The 18,296-nt window shown below is 39.4% G+C and overlaps 1 protein-coding gene across 1 annotated transcript; it reads right to left on the reverse strand.

Annotated features, from left to right (window-relative positions):
- Positions 1-789: 789 nt before the first annotated feature.
- On the reverse strand, positions 790-1,731 carry LOC124975402 (olfactory receptor 7A10-like). Its single transcript, XM_047538145.1, has one exon. The coding sequence runs from the start codon at positions 1,729-1,731 to the stop codon at positions 790-792; it is 942 nt and encodes a 313-aa protein (XP_047394101.1).
- Between the last annotated feature and the right edge of the window lie 16,565 nt (positions 1,732-18,296).

An 18,296-nucleotide genomic window follows, 5' to 3' on the forward strand; every position in this document is an offset into this window, starting at 1 on the left:
GTTCAGTACTGTGGACACCACACTGAAATAGAAAGAGGATCCAAAAGATGAGGATATAACCTGATGACTAGCTAACACCCTGGTATGTTTAAGGTTACCGTGTAAAGAATGTAATTTATGGGAGTGATACAGCAAGGAAAAAACACTTGAAAACTTATTGTCAGCCAGGCATGGTGCTGCATACCTGCTATCCCAGTGACTCAGGATGCTGAGGCATAAAATTGCAAGTCTAAGGTCAGCCTCAGCACCCAGCTAGGCTCTAAGCCACTTAGCAAGACCACATCTCAGACAGAAAACAGGACTCTGGATGGGTAAATATCCCTCAGTTAAATCTGTGGTACCAAATTGTTTTTCTCCGATTTTCCCCCACAATAAAATTATAAAAATGACCTTGCTTTTTAGATACATTACACAAGTGAATAAATATTATGACAATTTTCAGTGAAATAAACAATTACTTAGCATGATATATATCATTTGAGCTTAAATTATTTCTAGAAATATATCTTATGTGATAAATGAGAATTTGCAAGTCTTCCTTCTCCAAAGATGGGAATGATTTGGGGAAAGATGAAGAAGGACAAATGGAGAGGATTGGATTTCAAAGAGATCAGAAAGCATCATAAAGTGAATTACGCAGTGGCATGGCATGCAGAGGTCGAAATCAAAGGAACAGAAACTCACAAATAAAGTAGGGGGAGCAAGTTCTGCTTCCACTTTCTGAAAAGAACCCAGTTTCTGGCTCAGAGGCCCTGAGTCCTGCAATCATGGGCTTTTCTCCAGTTTCGGTCAATTGACATTTAATCTTTCTCTTTCAAAGAGTCTCCTCAGTGTGCTATTCATGTCCTGATTCCTCAGACTGTAGATGAAAGGGTTCAGCATGGGGGTGACCACAGTGTACATCACAGAGGCTGTTGAAGTTGAACGTGAGTTTTGGGTCACTGCAGAACTGAGGTACACACCTAGGCTCGTGCAATAAAATAAGGAGACCACAGAGATGTGAGAAGCACAGGTGGAGAAGGCTTTGTACCTCCCCTGAGCTGATGAGATTGCACGGATGGAGGAAACGATCTTGGAATAAGAGTAAAGAATGCCAGTGAGGGGGCCACCACCCAGCAAGATGGCAGCAACATAAATCACCACCTCATTGAGAAAGGTGTCAGAGCAGGCAAGTTGGACCACCTGGTTGAGCTCACAGAAGAAGTGAGGGATTTCCAAGTCCATGCAGAAGGACAGGCGCAACACCATTAAGCTTTGCAACAATGCATATAAAACACTCACAACCCAGGACACCAGAATTAGCAATCCACAGAGATGGGGCTTCATGATGACCAGGTAGTGCAGTGGGCGACAAATGGCCACATACCTGTCATAGGCCATCACAGTCACCAGAAGAATGTCCAACTCTATAAGGAGTACAAAGAAATGAATCTGGGTGATGCAGCCTGCATATGTGATGGCCTTGCTCTGTGTCTGGATGTTCAGCAGCATCTTTGGGACGGTGGTGGAGGTGAAGCAGATGTCCACAAAGGACAGGTTGGAAAGGAAGAAGTACATGGGCATGTGCAGGTGGGAATCTGAGATGGTGGCCAGGATGATGAGCAGGTTCCCCAGCACAGTGACCAGGTAAATGGAGAGGAAAAGTCCAAAGATGAGGGGCTGCAGTTTTGCATCCTCGGCAAATCCCAGAAGGAGGAATTCTGAAAGCTCTGTGTTGTTAATTTGTTTCATGCGGTTGGTGTGACGATGAGAGAGAGAGAAGGAGAGAGGGAGATGCATTTCTACTGTTTAATTTCTATTTTCTCTCATTTTTATTCACAGTATAGTTATCATTTTTATATTCATCTGAATCTGGTCACCTGTCAAGGCATCACCTACACTTTTAAAACAAGTTTCTTCCCACCTCTGAGCATTTCCTCAGGAGATCATATACTCTAGAATTATACTGAGAAATCTCTAGTGTACTTAAAGAAAAAAATTTACAATGTCCTGGGAATAATCTAGAAAATATGTGAACAGTACAAAAAAACCAATGTCCCTACAATCTAAAGATGGAGAAAATTATGAGCAAATTTTGAAAATTATATAACATGCCAGATAAGGAGATGATTGCAAAAAGAAAGAAAATAAGGTAAAATAGAAGAGAATAGATGGAAGTGTTTTTCTAAAACTGGACTTTGGCGAAAAGAAAAGAAGTTGACAAATCAGATTTGAACAAAAAAAAAAACAAAAAAAAAGTCTGCAGGAAGACAGAGTAAGTGCCACAGGCTGTCAGGGAAGAGTGGCAGGAGGCAAAGACCATGCCAAGGCCCTGAGGAAGGTGCCCGTTTCAGACGTCCAAGGCCAGCGAGGAAGTCAGTGTGGCAACAGGAAAGAGTAAGAAGGAGAGGGACATCTCAGAGGGTGAGAGCAGACAGTGACCAGAGGCTGGGAAGGGAGCGGGGAGGGAGGACAGGGGTGGGCTAGTGGACGGTAAAAGTAACAGAGAGGACATGAAGTCTGAGTGTTCCACAGCACAGCAGAGGACTTGTTTCCCTTATGTTTCATTTATTTCAAAATAGTTAGAAAACAGGAGTGTGAGTTTTCATGTCCCTCCCAATGACAAATGATGAAAGACATGAATGGGATAATTACACCAATATTGTCATTAAACATTGGCACATGTAGCAAAATGTCACACAGTCCACCACGAGTAGATGCAATTGTTATGTGTGAATTAAACATAGAAATTGATTTAAAAAGGTGATTCTCCTTGCAATGTCTTTTGTAGGACAGCTTCCTTGGTGGTGTACGTCACAAGGTGTGATTACTCCTGGTGAGAGCAGCTGTGAGTGTGGCTCCTCAGATCTCAGAGCTGACAGCAGCATGCCGAGTTCACAGTGTCAGCCCCAGTGTTGTGTTTGTTAGCACTGCACGAACATAGAAAGGCACTCTGAAACTCCTTTGATTTAGTTGTAAAATGTTGCACTAATGTCACACAGTGCATAAGGACCTGGTAGGAGGCAAATGAGGAAACGTGTAGAAAATCTAATTTAACTTACAATAGGGGAAGAGTGTAGAGGGATGTGGACTGAAGACAATGAAAACTGTTCTGTGCAGATGCAAAGTCTATGAATCCATGAGAGACATCTGCTGGCTGGGCTCATCACAGCCTGTTCACAAGAGGCAAGATGTGGAAACCACCGGGATGTCCATCATGGGATGCAAAGGGAAAGAAAATATGTTCGTCAATTGGAGGTCAGATACAGAACACTACAGAATCATATTTAGCTAAGAAACAATGAATCCTGCTATTTGCAGCTGTGTACATGGAAACAGAGCGTGCTATCATTCATGTGTGGAAGCTAAAATCCTGGCCTTACACAGGAAGACAGTGGAATCGTGGTCACTGGAGACTGGATGTGTAGGAGGGAGGGGACAGAAGGGCAGAAAATAGCTCCCAAACTCTGAGAGCCAGGAGGAGCCAGCTCTGGGATCTGCAGCACAGTAGGGGAACTGTGGCCACAGCAACCTTCCACACACTTCACAGTAACTACAAGAGCCTGAAGATTCTCAGCATGTAGGAGTGACTAATGCTGGAGGAGAAGCCTTGCTCATTTCACCCTGCCTTGCTCATTTCACCCTGCATGCATCTTCCAAAGTATTCTACTGTATCATGGAAATAGGTACAGCATGAGTTCAAAACTGTGCTGAATAAGAGCATCATATTCCTGTGACTATAAACTCCTGTGATGAGCTGTAAAGTCACTGGTATGTTGAAGTTTAGATCATAACATAGACCAGATGAGGCAACATTGCAGGCAGCAATAGGAACAGAACATTGAAGAATTGTGGTCCCAGGTCTTCCTCTACAAGAGAACTACACAAAACCCATCTGCAAGTGCAGTTTATTCCACATGATGGGTATAACTTATCTGTGACAATGACAGGAATCTCCAGACTGCCTGTGATCTGAGATCTGGAAGAACATGAGGACAGTAGAAAATGAGAGAAAGACATTGGCTAACAGAACTGACACCTTATTAATGAGGTTGTTTTAATTCAGCAAAGATGTTGAAATGAAAGACATCAGATCTAGAGGGTAAGAATGGGAAGAGCCCATTCTACATCAGGATCTGATTAAAGAACTGTAATTTCTGGCTCTGTGGCTTAGTTCCCTTGACCAGAGGCACTTCATGAAATCTGTCTCCTCTAGAGCTTCCCACAGAAGAATCTCTTCAGATCCCCAGTTATGTCCTTAATCCTCAGACTGTAGATGAAGGGGTTCAGCATGGGAGTGACCATGCTGTACATCACTGAGGCTGTTGCACTGGAGTGTGCAGAAGATGAGCTAAAGAACACTCCTAGGCAAGTACAATAGAATAAGGAGATGATGGAGAGGTGAGACGCACAGGTTGAGAAGGTTTTGTATTTACCCTGAGCTGATGAGATCGCATGGATGGAGGACACTATCTTGGAGTAGGAGTAATGGATGCCAGCGAGGGGCCACAGAACAGCAATCCTGCTGCAGAATACATACATCACCATGTCATTAGGAAAAGTGGCAGAACAAGCAAGCAGGACCACCTGATTGAGTTCACATAAAAAGTGGGGCAGTTCCAAATGGGTGCAGAAGGACGTCCACTGTGCAACAGAGAATTTAGGGCACTTGTGATCCAGGACGCCAGTACCACCAACACACAGAGTCAACACTTCATGATAACCTTGTAGTACAGAGGGTGATAGGTAGCTACAAATCAATCATAGGTCATCACAATTAGAAGTAAATCGTCCCAAACTGCAAAGATTGTTATAAAGTAAATCTGAATGATGCATCCCTCCATGTATCATTTAAAATACAGTTGTATCAAATAAACTTGAATAAAAGAGTAGTTGTGAATGTTGTCTTTAACCAGCAGAGCAATTCCAAACCAGAAAGTAGCAGATTATTCTAATTGCTTTCACTTCCCTTCCTTTCACTTATTGTAAGGGTCAACTATTGCTGCATAACAAGAACTTGTAAAAGCAAATGAGTTTACTATAATATCTTACAATCTAGTAGGAGTGCACAGTGATGAATAATTCTGAGCTTACCAGTCTCCTTATGAACCTGTAGACAGTTGTACACACCCTGAGACCCTCTGCCAATCTCCGCTGGGCTTTCTGGTGCACTGGGGACACAGTTGATAGTTGACTAATCTAGGGTGGTTTGACTGGAACTGACTTTTCTTCCAGATATCTTCTCCTCCATCTGTCTGCCCAGGATTTGTCAGCAGTTGAGGCAGGATTCCAAAGTGTAATGGGCCAATTAATTAACTAGCATAGCCATCCCCTCAAACAGGTTATTTTTTGTTGGGAACATGTAAACTGTTTTCAGGTCCTTTCTTCTGTCTCATATGTGAATTTTTTACAAAGTCTATTGGAATGTGTAAGAATGGCTACCAGAGCCTGGGAAAGGTCGGGTGGGGAGAAGCTGGTAGGTGGAGGTTGGAGAACTGTTACATAAAAACAGTTAGAAGAAATGAATAAGTTCTGTAAAATTCTCCGGCACAGGAGGTGAAATGTTCATAGCAACACATTACATATTTTATGAATAACTAGGAAAGAAGAGGTCAAGGTCTCCAAACCAAATGATTAAGGAGTAGATGGAGACATAATTCATGTTCATTTAATCAGTACTTACTGTGTAAACATATTGAAATCTTACACTGTATTCATAACTACATACAATTATTATTTGTTAATTATATATTTTTCTAAAATACATGAATTAACTTATGCTATACCTCATAAAGGTGTAAAATGAAAAAAATAATTTTTAAAATAAAATATTTTAAAATGTGTATGTCAAAACATTGATAAGAAAATCTGAAAGGTAGGGGAAAACATATGCCGTATATTATGGAAATTTGCTTCATTATTGTGATCGTTTAACTCCCTCTATTTACCCGTTGCATCGACCTCAAATATGGTTAATGATATATACATTAAAAATATTATGCTAAGCGAATTAAGCCAAACCAAACAAACCAAAGGCCAAACATTTTCTCTGATATGTGAATGCTAATTCACATAAGGGAGGGGGTAATGGAACAATAGTTACTTTATATTATGTAGAGGGCATGAAGGGAGGGGAATGGGTATGTGGTTAGAAGAGGTAGTAGAGTGAAACAGATATTATACCTCATGTACATACGTGTCTGCATGACCAGTGGGATCCTACGATATGTACAATTAGAAGAATGAGAAATTACACTCCACTTATATATGATTGATCAGAATGATTTATAAATGCATTCTACTGTCATGCACAACTAATTGGAACAAAAGAAAAAATCAAAAAAAATTAAATATAAATTAAAGAAAATCCAAACTAGTAAAAGAGACATATGTGAATTATTTCAAAACCATTAGAATTTTTAAAGCAGCAGAAAAAATGATCAAAGTTCCTGGACCAGTGACCTAAAAGAATAAATACAAACATCTTAGAACATGAAAATGTGCTCAATTTCATGAATGCACAGAGAAAATCACATTAAAATAACCAAGGAAACTTCGAATGCCTTGCCTTGGTGTCTGCTTCCTTCCTAGGACTGCTCACCCAGAGACAGAATGTCACTGTGTTGGGGAGAATCCCAGAAGCAAGAGTTCGTGTCAGAGCTTCTGTTTCCCTTGACCTTGAATTTCACATCAGCAAAGCTTCTCTAGAGCCAACTGCACCTCAGGTCTGGGAGCGTGGCCAGGTCCCTGCAGTCTGGTCAGGGTCCTCTTCATCATTCCCTCAGTTACATCAAGCTTGTTGCCTCGTGACCATAAGCTCCACCTCCTTGTGAAGCAGTGACCAGGGAAATAAGAACAGTGTGTATAACATGGTCCAACACAGAGGCAAAGGCTGAGTACAGTTTTTAAATCTCAATTTACTTTTCACTGATATGAGGGTGTCCATGTCGAGGGGAGTCAGGGTTTTACTTCAGCACATGCACAGTGTGCAGTGAATGGAACAGCATAAGGAACCTGTCCCTCTCCAGGTCATTTCTTTATGTTTCCAGGTTTGGGCTTTAATTGTTAAAGACGTTGAACATTTTTTCATATATCTGTTGGTCAATTATATTTCTTCTTCTGTGAAGTGTCTGTTCAGTTTCGTGGGCCAATTCATTCATTGGGTTATTTTATTTTTTGGTGTTAAGTTTTTTGAGTTCTTTATATTCCTTGAGATTAACACTCTGTTTGAGGTGTAGGTATCAGCGTGAGGTGTAGTATCAGCATGCTGCAGTGATGTAGCCATATCAATGTTTATAGTAGCTCAACTTAATAGCTAAAGATGGAACCAACCTAGGTGCCCTTCAAAATATCAAATAAAATGGAATATTACTCAGGTTTAAAGTAGAATGAAATTATGGCATTTTCTGCTAAATGGATTGAGTTGGAGAATATCATGCTAAGCAAAATAAGCCGAACCAAAATAGAAAAGGCTGAATATTTTCTCTGATATGTGAATGCTAATTGACAATAAGGAGGCAGGACTAGGGAAAAATAGAGTTACTTTATATTAGGTAGAGGGGAGTGAAAGGAGGAGAAGAGGTATGGGAAGAAAGGATAGAAGAGTGAAACAGACATTATTTCCTCATGTACACATATGGTTGCATGACTGATGTGATTCTACAATGTGTACAATGAGAAAACTGAGAAATTACACTCCATTTATGTATAATTTCTCAAAATATATAAATTCATTCTATTGCCATGTACAACTAATTAGAATCAATAATTTTTTTTAAAGAAAGTGTAATAAAGTGAATGATGCTGTGGAAATGTATGTAGACGTTGAAATCAAAGAAATGGAAACTCAGGAATAAGGTAGGAGAAGTAAGTTTTGCTTCTGTTTTCTGTAAAAGAATCCCAGATTATGGGTCTGTGGTTTTGAGCCCTGCAATCATGGGCACTTCTTTAGTTTGACACTTTTATCATTCTCTCTCAAAGTGTCTTCTCAGCGTGCTCTTGATGTCCTTATTCCTCAGACTGTAGATGAAGTGGTTCAGCATGGGGGTGACCACACTGTACATAGCCGAGGCTGTTGCAGTACAGCGTGAGTTTTGGGTCAGAGCAGAACTGAGGTACACACCTAGGCTCCTGCAATAAAATAAGGAGACCACAGAGAGGTGAGACTCACAGGTGGAGAAGGCTTTGTACCTCACCCAAGCTGATAAGATTGCATGGATTGAGGACACTATCTTTGAGGAAGAATAAAGGATGCCAGTGAGGGAGCCACCAGCCAGGAATACTGCAGCAAAATACATCATCACCTCATTGAGAAAGGTGTCAGAGCAGGCAAGGTGGAACAGATGATTCAGTTCACAGAAAAAGTGGGTATTTCCAGGTCTTTGCAGAAGAACAGCTGTAATATCATTAAGCTTTGCAACAGTGCACATAATACAGTTACAAACCAAGACACCAGAATTGGCAATCCAGAGAGTCTGTGGTTCATGATGACCATGTAGTGCAAGCGGTGACACATGGACACAATACTGTCATAGGTCATCACAGAAAGAAGAGAGTTGTACAACCTTGCAAAGAGTACAAAAAAACTGCATCTGGGTGATGCAGCCTGCATAGGTAATGGCCTTGCTCTGTGTCTGGATGTTCACCAGCATCTTTGGGACAGTGGTGGAGGTGAAGCAGATGTCCACAAAGGACAGGATGGAGAGGAAGAAGTACATGGGCGTGTGCAGGTGGGAGTCTGAGATGGTGGCCAGGATGATGAGCAGGTTCTCCAGCACAGTGACCAGGTACATGGAGAGGAAGAGTCCAAAGATGAAGGGCTGCTGTTCTGGGTCCTCTGAAAGTCCCAGAAGAAGGGATTCTAAAGCTGAGTATCATTCCCTGGTTCCATACACATATGACTACCAGAAACAAGAAAAAGAGCATTTTCACATAGACTGTTTTACTTATATAATTAAAATGAAACAATACATATTTTGCTGTAAAGAAATTAATTTTAGTGTTGGGGTGTATTTCAGTGGTGGAGTGTCTGCCTAGCATGCACAAAAACGTAAAATAAAAACCAAGGGAAAGGAAAGAAATAATCTTCTATATAATGTGTATGGATCTTGTCCCCCAAGGAATCCTGTACCACCTCTGAAGACGAATCCCTATTTCAGTCTCAAGGTTTTGCTAGAAAGTCATGAATTTCAAGATTCTAAGAAGAAAGTTTTTCATGAACTTGAAAAATAAATATCAAACCCCCTGATGAAAATTTTGGTTGTTTCTGTATCTTGACTAATGTGAATTGTACTTCAGTAAACATGGAAGGACAGATATCTCCTCTGTATACCCATTTCATTTCTTTATCTACATATCCAGTAGTAGGATTGCTGGATCTTGTGATAAATCTGTTTTAATATTTGTGGAACCTCCATATCACTTTCCATAAAGACTTCACTAGTCTTCATTCCTTCCAACTCTGGAAAAGGAACCCTTTTTCTCCACATTCTCACTGGCCCTGATTATCTTTGGTCTTTTTGGTAATAGCTCTTCTAACTAGAGTGAAGCGATATTCTACTGTGGTCTTCATTAGCATTTCCCTGATAACTACCAATTTTGAGCATTTTTCATTTGGCTATTGGCCATTTGGTTGGGGTACAGATACGCAGTGGAATAATATTCGATTCTTAATAAAAAGAAGACTCTTGTCATTGGACAACATAGGTGAACCTGGGGGACATTATGTGAAGTGAAATAAGCCAGGCACAGCACACTAAAGCAGCATGGTATCATTCCTATGCAGATTCTGCAAAACATGCTCTCGTTGAAACTCAGCATAGCATGATGTTCACCAGAAGCTGAGGAGCATTCTGGGGCCAAAGGGAAGAGGAGGAGTTTCTCAAGGGGAGCAAGTTACAATTAGAGAAGAGGAATGACATCTGGTGTTGTACTGCACAGTCGGGTATTATAGTTAACAATTATATGTTACATATTTTAAAATAGCTAGAGGGGAGGATTTTGAGTGTTTCACCACACAGAAATGATGGATATTATAGGTAATGAAGCTAATTACCATTATTCAATGATCACACAATTTATACATATAGGGAAACATAAAGTTATACCTATAAATTTGTAAGTTCAACTATTCCAGGCACTGTATCAGTAATATGTATAAGGCACAAAACAATAGTTCATCTTACCCAGAAAGAACAGAAGCAAAAATTTTTAAATTGACTAAATAGTGCAATGGGTATTCAGAAGAAAACAAGAGTAGATAGCTTCTTCTACTTTTATAACAATTCATGGAAGATCAGCAAGAAAACTGCCATCTAAACTGGAAGGAAGACAGGTTAGGAACCACAAGTTGTCCTCAACAGTTCAGTGCTCATTAGGGAAAGGTCAATGCAAAGGTCCTGAGGAATGTGCCTTTTGCAGAAAACCAAGCTTAAAAGAAAGCCCTTGGTGAAGACAAGGAAGAAGATTGATGAGAAATGGTGTCAGAGAATGTTGAGGAATGAGGTGACCTCATTGCTCTGAAGGTATAACGTACAAGGGCTTCTTCCACACCCTGGGCCTCTTGCACTTATATTTGCTGCAAAGACATTTTGTGAATTTCAAAGGATTCCCTCCTTCCAACCTCTAGCTACTAAAAGTCACACTGAAATATATAAGCTCAAGTACCCTTTCTCTGAGAACTCCACCAGGCACATGCTCACACACACTGAAACACACACACACACACACAAATAGGAACACACACACACTCATAAATAGATACACACAACAGTCTTGTGGTCTTATTTCTCCCATGTTCTCGTGATCTTATTTCTACCAAGACCTCTCAATCACACTGACAAGGCTATGAGTGTCAACACTCCAATCAGAGATCATCTTTTCCCTAAAGAATGTGGCCATGGTAACTCGAGATTCTGCTTGATGAACTTTCCATGAACAAATGAACAGAACTCCACTTCAGCCTGGTCTATCTTCCCTGTACTTAAGAAAAAGTAGAAGAAGCTGTCCAGAAAACAGAAGGAGAAAGAGAAACAGAGAAGGATATTGGAAGTGGGAAGAACAGGCAAGAGAAGGCCAACGAGGTAGACAGAAAATGAAGAGCTGAGGGCAGAGACAGAGAGAGAGCTGGCTGGACCTCAGGGGAACAGGACCTAGCAGGACCAGGTGCTGCCTGGACCTCAGGGTCATAGGACCTAGCAGGCCCAGGCGCTGGCTGGACCTCAGGGTCACAGAACCTAGCAGGCCCAGGCGCTGGCTGGACCTCAGGGTTACAGGACCTAGCAGGCCCAGGTGCTGGCTGGACCTCAGGGGAACAGGACCTAGCAGGCCCAGGCGCTGGCTGGATCTCAGGGTCACAGGACCTAGCAGGCCCAGGTGCTGGCTGGACCTCAGGGGAACAGGACCTAGCAGGCCCAGGAGCTGGCTGCTTCTCCAGGAAGGAAGCCTTCCTTGGTTCCAGCAGCTTTCCAAACACACTTATACTCCCTGGGTGTGCAGGAAACACCCATAAAACAGCAAAAACAAATTTGGCCAAGACCAAAGTAGTGACTTTGCTTTATTTAAGCTACTTGTTAAATGTTTTCATTGGTGCATTGAAGTGATACATAGCATTGCAGTCATTTTGACACAGCCACACAGCCATGGAAAGTAAATTGATCCACTTGGGTCTCCAGTATTTCCCCTTTCCCTCCTCTCCTCCCTCCCATTCTTCTCCTTCCTGATGTCAAGGCAGGTGAGAGAGCATACATGTCGAAAGAAAAAAATCACCAGGGGTTAAATTGTTGATCCTCATCTCTGGAAATTAATATCCGTAGATGGAGTGGGTTATACCCATTACATCACCCATGTGATGCTGCTACTGCTATGAGCTAGAGTTTCATTGACTTTATTGTCATTTTGCCCACATATGCTTTAGATTCATCAGTAGCATAGAACCAAGAAATCAAAGAGCTGTTTCACAACTCCTACCTACAGAACTGGAAGAATATCTAAAAATGTAACTTCTCCTCTTTACTCTGCTCTTGTTCATGTATGTAGTGGCTGCCCTGGGAAGCCTGTTCATCATCCTGGTTGTAAGTTCTGACTCTCATCTCCAAACTTCCATGCAACCTCTTCTTTACTGAAATATGCTTAAGCACATGCAAAATCTCAAGGATGCTAATGAACATCCAAACAGACTCAGAACATCACCTACCCAGGTTGTCTCATTCAGATTTTCCTTGTTCCAGTTTGTCGTGTCATGGTAAACTCTCTCATCCCAGCAATGGCCCATGACCAATATAAGGTCCTATGTTGCTCACTACTGTGTATGTTCATAGTGAACTTCTCACTCTCTATAAAAATGCCTTAGTCTCTGACTAAGCTCCTTGGATCCCATGCTGCTCAATCTGATGGTACTGTGACTGTCCTTCTGAACAGACCTGGAGATGCCCCACTTCTGTGAACTGTCACAGGTCTTTAGGTCTGAGTGTTATGATACCCTGATCAGTAATATTTAGTTCTTTTTTTTTTCAGCCTGTCATATTGAACAGTAGTTCTTGTCCTCAATCTTTTTATTATGTACTCAAATTGCACATTCTCTTTTGAGAATGTCATCAGCTGATAGAATATACAAGGGTTTTACCACTTAAATGTCTCTTCTCTTACTTGTTTTCTTACTCAGTGGAACACCTTTTGGCATTTACTTTTGCTTTTTAGATAGTTGTAGAGCCATGAAGACTTTAGTGGTTTCAGTGATGTATTCTATTGTCTCTCACCCCATTATTTACAGCTGAGAAACAGAGACACAAAGGAAGCCTAAAGGAAAATATTTAGTATAATAATATTTTTAGGTGATTGTAATCATATTTAAGCTAGATTTCCAGGATATATATAAGTGACCAATGAAGCTTTCAAGTAAAACTTTTTAATTTGCCTTTATGAAGAAGACCAATTTCTGTGGAGAAAGATTTTACTTTTTGGAGTAAATCTTCTGTCTGAAAAAAAAATGGAAGAAGATGAAAGCTGGCAGGTTTAAGGGTCATGAATTCTCTACCAGCAGAGGAAGACCCTCCATAAGTCAAACTCATCTCTGTGGGTGTGGAAATGAAAACAATGGGATTCTCATGTCTCACAAGAGAATCCAAAGAGTACCCAGCTAGACCATCACTGGGGCAGGAGATGGTGGGAGGGAACAGGGAAAAGTGTTCAGCACCACAATCCCTGTACAGCTCCATGCTTAGCTCCCATTGTGTCTTTTCCAGAGCAGAGTTTCTCCACTGGTGTCCACAGTGAAGATTGTGGTGGGTCACCTGAGCACTATATTCAGATTCATTGATCTCACCTTAAAACTACTGAGTTTGGATCTTTGCAGAGATGTCTGAAGCATATGCTGTATAAAGAAGTACTTCTCAAATCTGAAAAGATATAAGTGAATATTTAAAGAACAGGTAAGAATAGTTATTAATATAGCTTTGGCCCCTTTTGAATCAGTTAAACATACACCTAACTCATGGTGCTTCCATTTCACTCCTCAGTATTTACCCAGGAGAAATGAAAACATAAGTCTAAAAAAAGATCTATACATGAATGTTCATAACAGTGTTGTTTGTACTCAACCCAATTGTTAGCAAAAGGTGAATGAATAAGCAACACATGCAACTTTCAAACAATTGAATACTGCTCAGGAAATTAAGTGAAAAACTGTAGACCTAAGACAGTTGTTGGGTCAAAAAACAAGTATGATGAAAGAAAAACAAACAAAATCTACAAAGGAACATAAGAAAACTGGAGATGTAACTCCAGTGATATAATACTTATCCAGGATGTGAAAGTCAAGGGATCAATTTTTATATGGAAAAAATGGGCAAAGAGACAGAAGTAAATTTTGGCTTTTGACAGACACATCATTCTTGAGTTTGATGATATATCAGATCTATTTATTTCTATCTATATGCATATGTATATATATGTATATATTGTAGAGATACTTATCTATGTACCTACATGTCTCAATATTGAACTCCATGTTTATACAAATGAGTAAAATTATACATTTTAATTATATGCATTTTATTGTATATCAATCATACCTCAATAAGGCTGTGAACAATGTAAAGGCATTTTTGTATTTGATTACATTTGATTAGTAACATTTGATTAGTAAAGATTTTTTCATCTATATATTAGTAACTCTTTGATGTAATATGGAAGTTAATAAACAGAATAAATATTCATGAAACATACATAGTAATATCCATAGTATTGCTATGAAATTTTATTTTATTATTTTCTTGAATTTTTAGCATACATTTATTATCACATGAATTTTTACAAGTAAAAATGAGCTATATTTACAGACTTAAATATCATATTTTTCTAATATTGTTATCAGAATGGAGTTGCCTTAAATTTACAAAAATAGGAAGAAAATAATCCAATAACAGAAGGAGAATGTGTTGAGGTGTATGTGATGCTTGAATTGGGGTTGAACCTAAGCAGGTAGAGGGAAGAAGACATCTGCTTAGCCTCTCCATGTGGGAGAATCAATCAAAGTAAAACTCTCCATCAGTCAGGTTTGCTCTTAAAGATTTTTGTTGCCATATGATTGCATAAGATTAAAAGTGTTTGACTAATTAGGACCTTTGGATATTGAAGTTCCAAGTGTCACAGAAATGGCAAACTTTCTGCCCATGACCACCCACTCAACACCTGGCCCAAGGGAGAACACAGCTCACCTGGCCCTGGCCTCAGGACCATCTTATCTGCCCAGGAGGCAGGTGCTGCCCTGTCTCTCTGTGTTCCCTGAGAACATATCATTCATCTTTCTCCTCTATACCCAGGGAGGAACTGAATGCCATTCCTCAGTGATGTCACCCAGGTAATAAGAAGTCTACCTGCTTGTGATTTCCCATAGTGACAGGTATTTTTCTGCTTACTCATTCCAGAACTGGGTCACCTGTGAGTTGTCTGTCTGATTCTCCATCATCTCCATGTTTCATTTGAGGCATGCACCAATATCTGAGTAAGTTGCATTCTACTAATGTCTCATTCCAACCTTAAAGTCCAGGGACTTTTAAAATTCTAAACATCCGTTAACTCTTGCTCATTTTGAAGGATGTTTTAGAATTTCCTAAACTTTAATTTATCTGGCAAGTGTTAAAAGTACATGGCCAGTTTATTTTTATTTTTTTCCTTCCTGGATCACAATACCCTTTTGTAGAACAAATACCTGGCTGACACTATTTCCTGTTTAATAATATTCTGAGAAATAGCCACAAAGAAGAATAAAATTATGGTATTTGCTAGAAAATGGATGGAACTGGAGACCATTATGCTAAGTAAAATAAGTCAGGCTTAAAGTCAAGGATGGAATGTTTTCTCTAGTATGTGGAAGCTAGAGAGTATAAAAGGGATTAAAAAAGGAAAAAAGAAAATATAAAGAAGACCAATGGAGTAGAAAACGGGGATTTGGAGAGAGGTTGGTGGAAAGGGGAAGGGGAAGAACTGGGGAAAAATTGAACCAAAATTATGATAAGTTCAAGTATGAAAATACCACAATTAATCTCAAATTTGTGTATGATTATAATGCACTAACACTTAATTATAATAGCAGTAGAAGGGGGACCAATGTAATGGAGTCAGTGGTTCAGGGGAAGAGAGGATGCGAAGAGACTATATACTGGTCTGCCTTATTTTCTCTATTAACCTATGAAATTTGAAAAGGGAGAACAGCACAGAGAAACACAACAAGTAAACATGTATGCACTCTTCCAAAATGAGGCTGTTTTGACCCTGAGCCATCAGAGCTCTTTACTTTAAATAACAAAAGAGCACGCATAATTTTAATGGACCCTGTAGGTCCCTCTCCATTCTCTCTGCTTGCAGATGCAAACATGGTCTTAATGAGACTTCACATGATCTTTTAAAAATTTTACACATTGCATACTATTACTTATGTGCATGCTTGCATTTCACATGGCTATGCATATGTACGTGTGTGTAAGTGTAATATATACAGTTATGTATACACGTGTTGGTTTACATATGCATTGTACAATGAGTACTGTGCCTGTGTGTGTTCATGTATGTGTATGTGTGCGATGTAAAAGATGTTAGAAAAAAGTAAGATCATTGCAGCTAATTAAGCAGAGATAATGTACCAAGATTAAAAAGTGTTTAAACTTATTGTTTATAAACTACTCAGGGGCAAATGCCATGTTATTTGTAAGGTTTTAAAAGGTAGAATAAGACATATGTGAAAACAAAAACTATCAACTAAATCAGAGAATAGTGATTAAGAGGTATTGGGAGAGGTGTGGAGGAGAGGGGAATAGGTGTTTGTGTTTGATGTGTGCGTACTGTATGCATGACTGGAAATATCATGTAACCCTGCTAATAGATACAACTGGTATGTGTGATTTTTTAAGAGGGAAAAAGCAAAAGAAAAACAAATATATGGTTTACAGATAGACTCACTCAATTTTTTTAAATGATGGGGAGAATAATCAAGATCAAGTTCAGTAATGTGGTTCCCCTGAGGAAGGGAATTCATGATACTCAGATGATAAAGAATATGCAAATATAAGATGTGTTATTTTATTTCTTAATGATATATAAAATGGCAATACATTTACTATAATGAGTGGTGAATATTCAGGTCTTTGTTCAGTTTATCTTTATTTATTTATTTGTTTATTTATTTATTTAATTTTTTCAGATCTGCTGAGGCTCATTCTTATTTTTGAACTGCATTTTGAATACTTAAAATGTTTTATAAGAAGTTAAATTTTTAATATCTGTAGTATTATAATTGTTACATTTTACCATGCTGTAGATGTATTGCTAAGCAATATATATTTTATAGTTACATAATTTTTTTTTGCTACATCTAGGTCTCATTTATTTATTTTAATTGACAGACCTTTTATTGTAAGTTCATAAGAAATAAACATTGACATCATGATGTCCACCAAGGTGTTCACTCTTCATGCTCCTCTGTGGATTTTGCTGACACTGTCTCCTGTCCTCCAGTATTCGTGGGGAGAGCAGGTGGAGAGTAAGGGAGAACCACGACTTTGATCTAGCATACATGATTGTCTGTAGCATTCTATGATATATTTAAATTTTAAAACTCCAAACAGCACAGAATGATAGAGAAAATAAGCATGAACACATGCTGCCAGATTTAACCAGATTGTTTGCTAAAATAACAAAACTATGCTCATTGATACACCATATGCTTCACATTCCTCTCCATTCTTTTCCTTTTTCAGAGGCAAACACAACCTCAAACCATCCTCATATGTTTAAATTGATTCATGCATTACAATCTTTATATATGTGTATGTGTGCATAGGGAATGCATAATAGAAATGCCTCTTGGTTAGAGAAAGCATAAATAAGTAGTGAATTAATGAAATATTGGAATAGAGTAAGGTAGTTATGCTAAAGAAACAGAGAAAAATATGCAAAGACTAAGAGATGATTAAAATATTATTAGAACAATTAGAACAATGCCAGGCTCAGCATGCAAAACTTTAAGATACAGGATGGCAATGTGATTTGCTGTTGCTGCCCGTGGCAACAATCCCACGGATATTTGTTACTGCGTGCAGCAACAATAGCGTGGGTATTTATCGGAGGTGAACTGGAAATAAACTACTTCTATTTCTGTGCTGCTTCCTTGCTTGCTTTCTTATTCCCTAGTTTATTGAGGAAAAAGAGGCTTGCTTGATTTTAGAGGAAGACAAGCTTTGAGAGAAAGATAGGCTTTGCATATATAGGAAGTTTTTAGAGAAAGACATTTTTCTACACTTATCAGAGATCTATTGCTTCTTAGAGTTCTGCTGCTTCTTCTTAGAGGTAGGTCCTGCATCCTGTGAACTAGGTGATATCTATCTGAAGTGCTTCTTAGTGGTGTGTCCTGTATACTGCGATATGTGATCTATGACCTAGAGATGTGTTCTCAGTTCTCCACTCTACGATCTGCCTGCTTCTTACTACTTGCTGCTTCTTCTCTTTGCTAGTTGCTTATACAAGGTGCTTCCTATAGGTGTGTGTCTTATATACCTAAGGCAGTCAATCAGCTTAGGATTAGCACAATTGAAGCATGCCCCTTGGTACCAATCAAGAAAGAATGAGGAATATCTGTTGACCACTAGCACAAAGGAGACATTAACTAATCAGGCAAAAGTAGATCACGCCATGTTAACACTAACTATGCGCCACCTCTTGGCTCAACGCCAGCCTCATCTGAGGGTTACCCAAACATGTCTTCTGCAATTTGCAGAGGCAATCGCTCAGAGCATTGGAAGCCTGGGGGACAAGGGGTCAACTGC

The sequence above is a fragment of the Sciurus carolinensis genome, unplaced genomic scaffold (assembly GCF_902686445.1).
Source record: "Sciurus carolinensis unplaced genomic scaffold, mSciCar1.2, whole genome shotgun sequence".
NCBI lineage: Eukaryota > Metazoa > Chordata > Mammalia > Rodentia > Sciuridae > Sciurus > Sciurus carolinensis.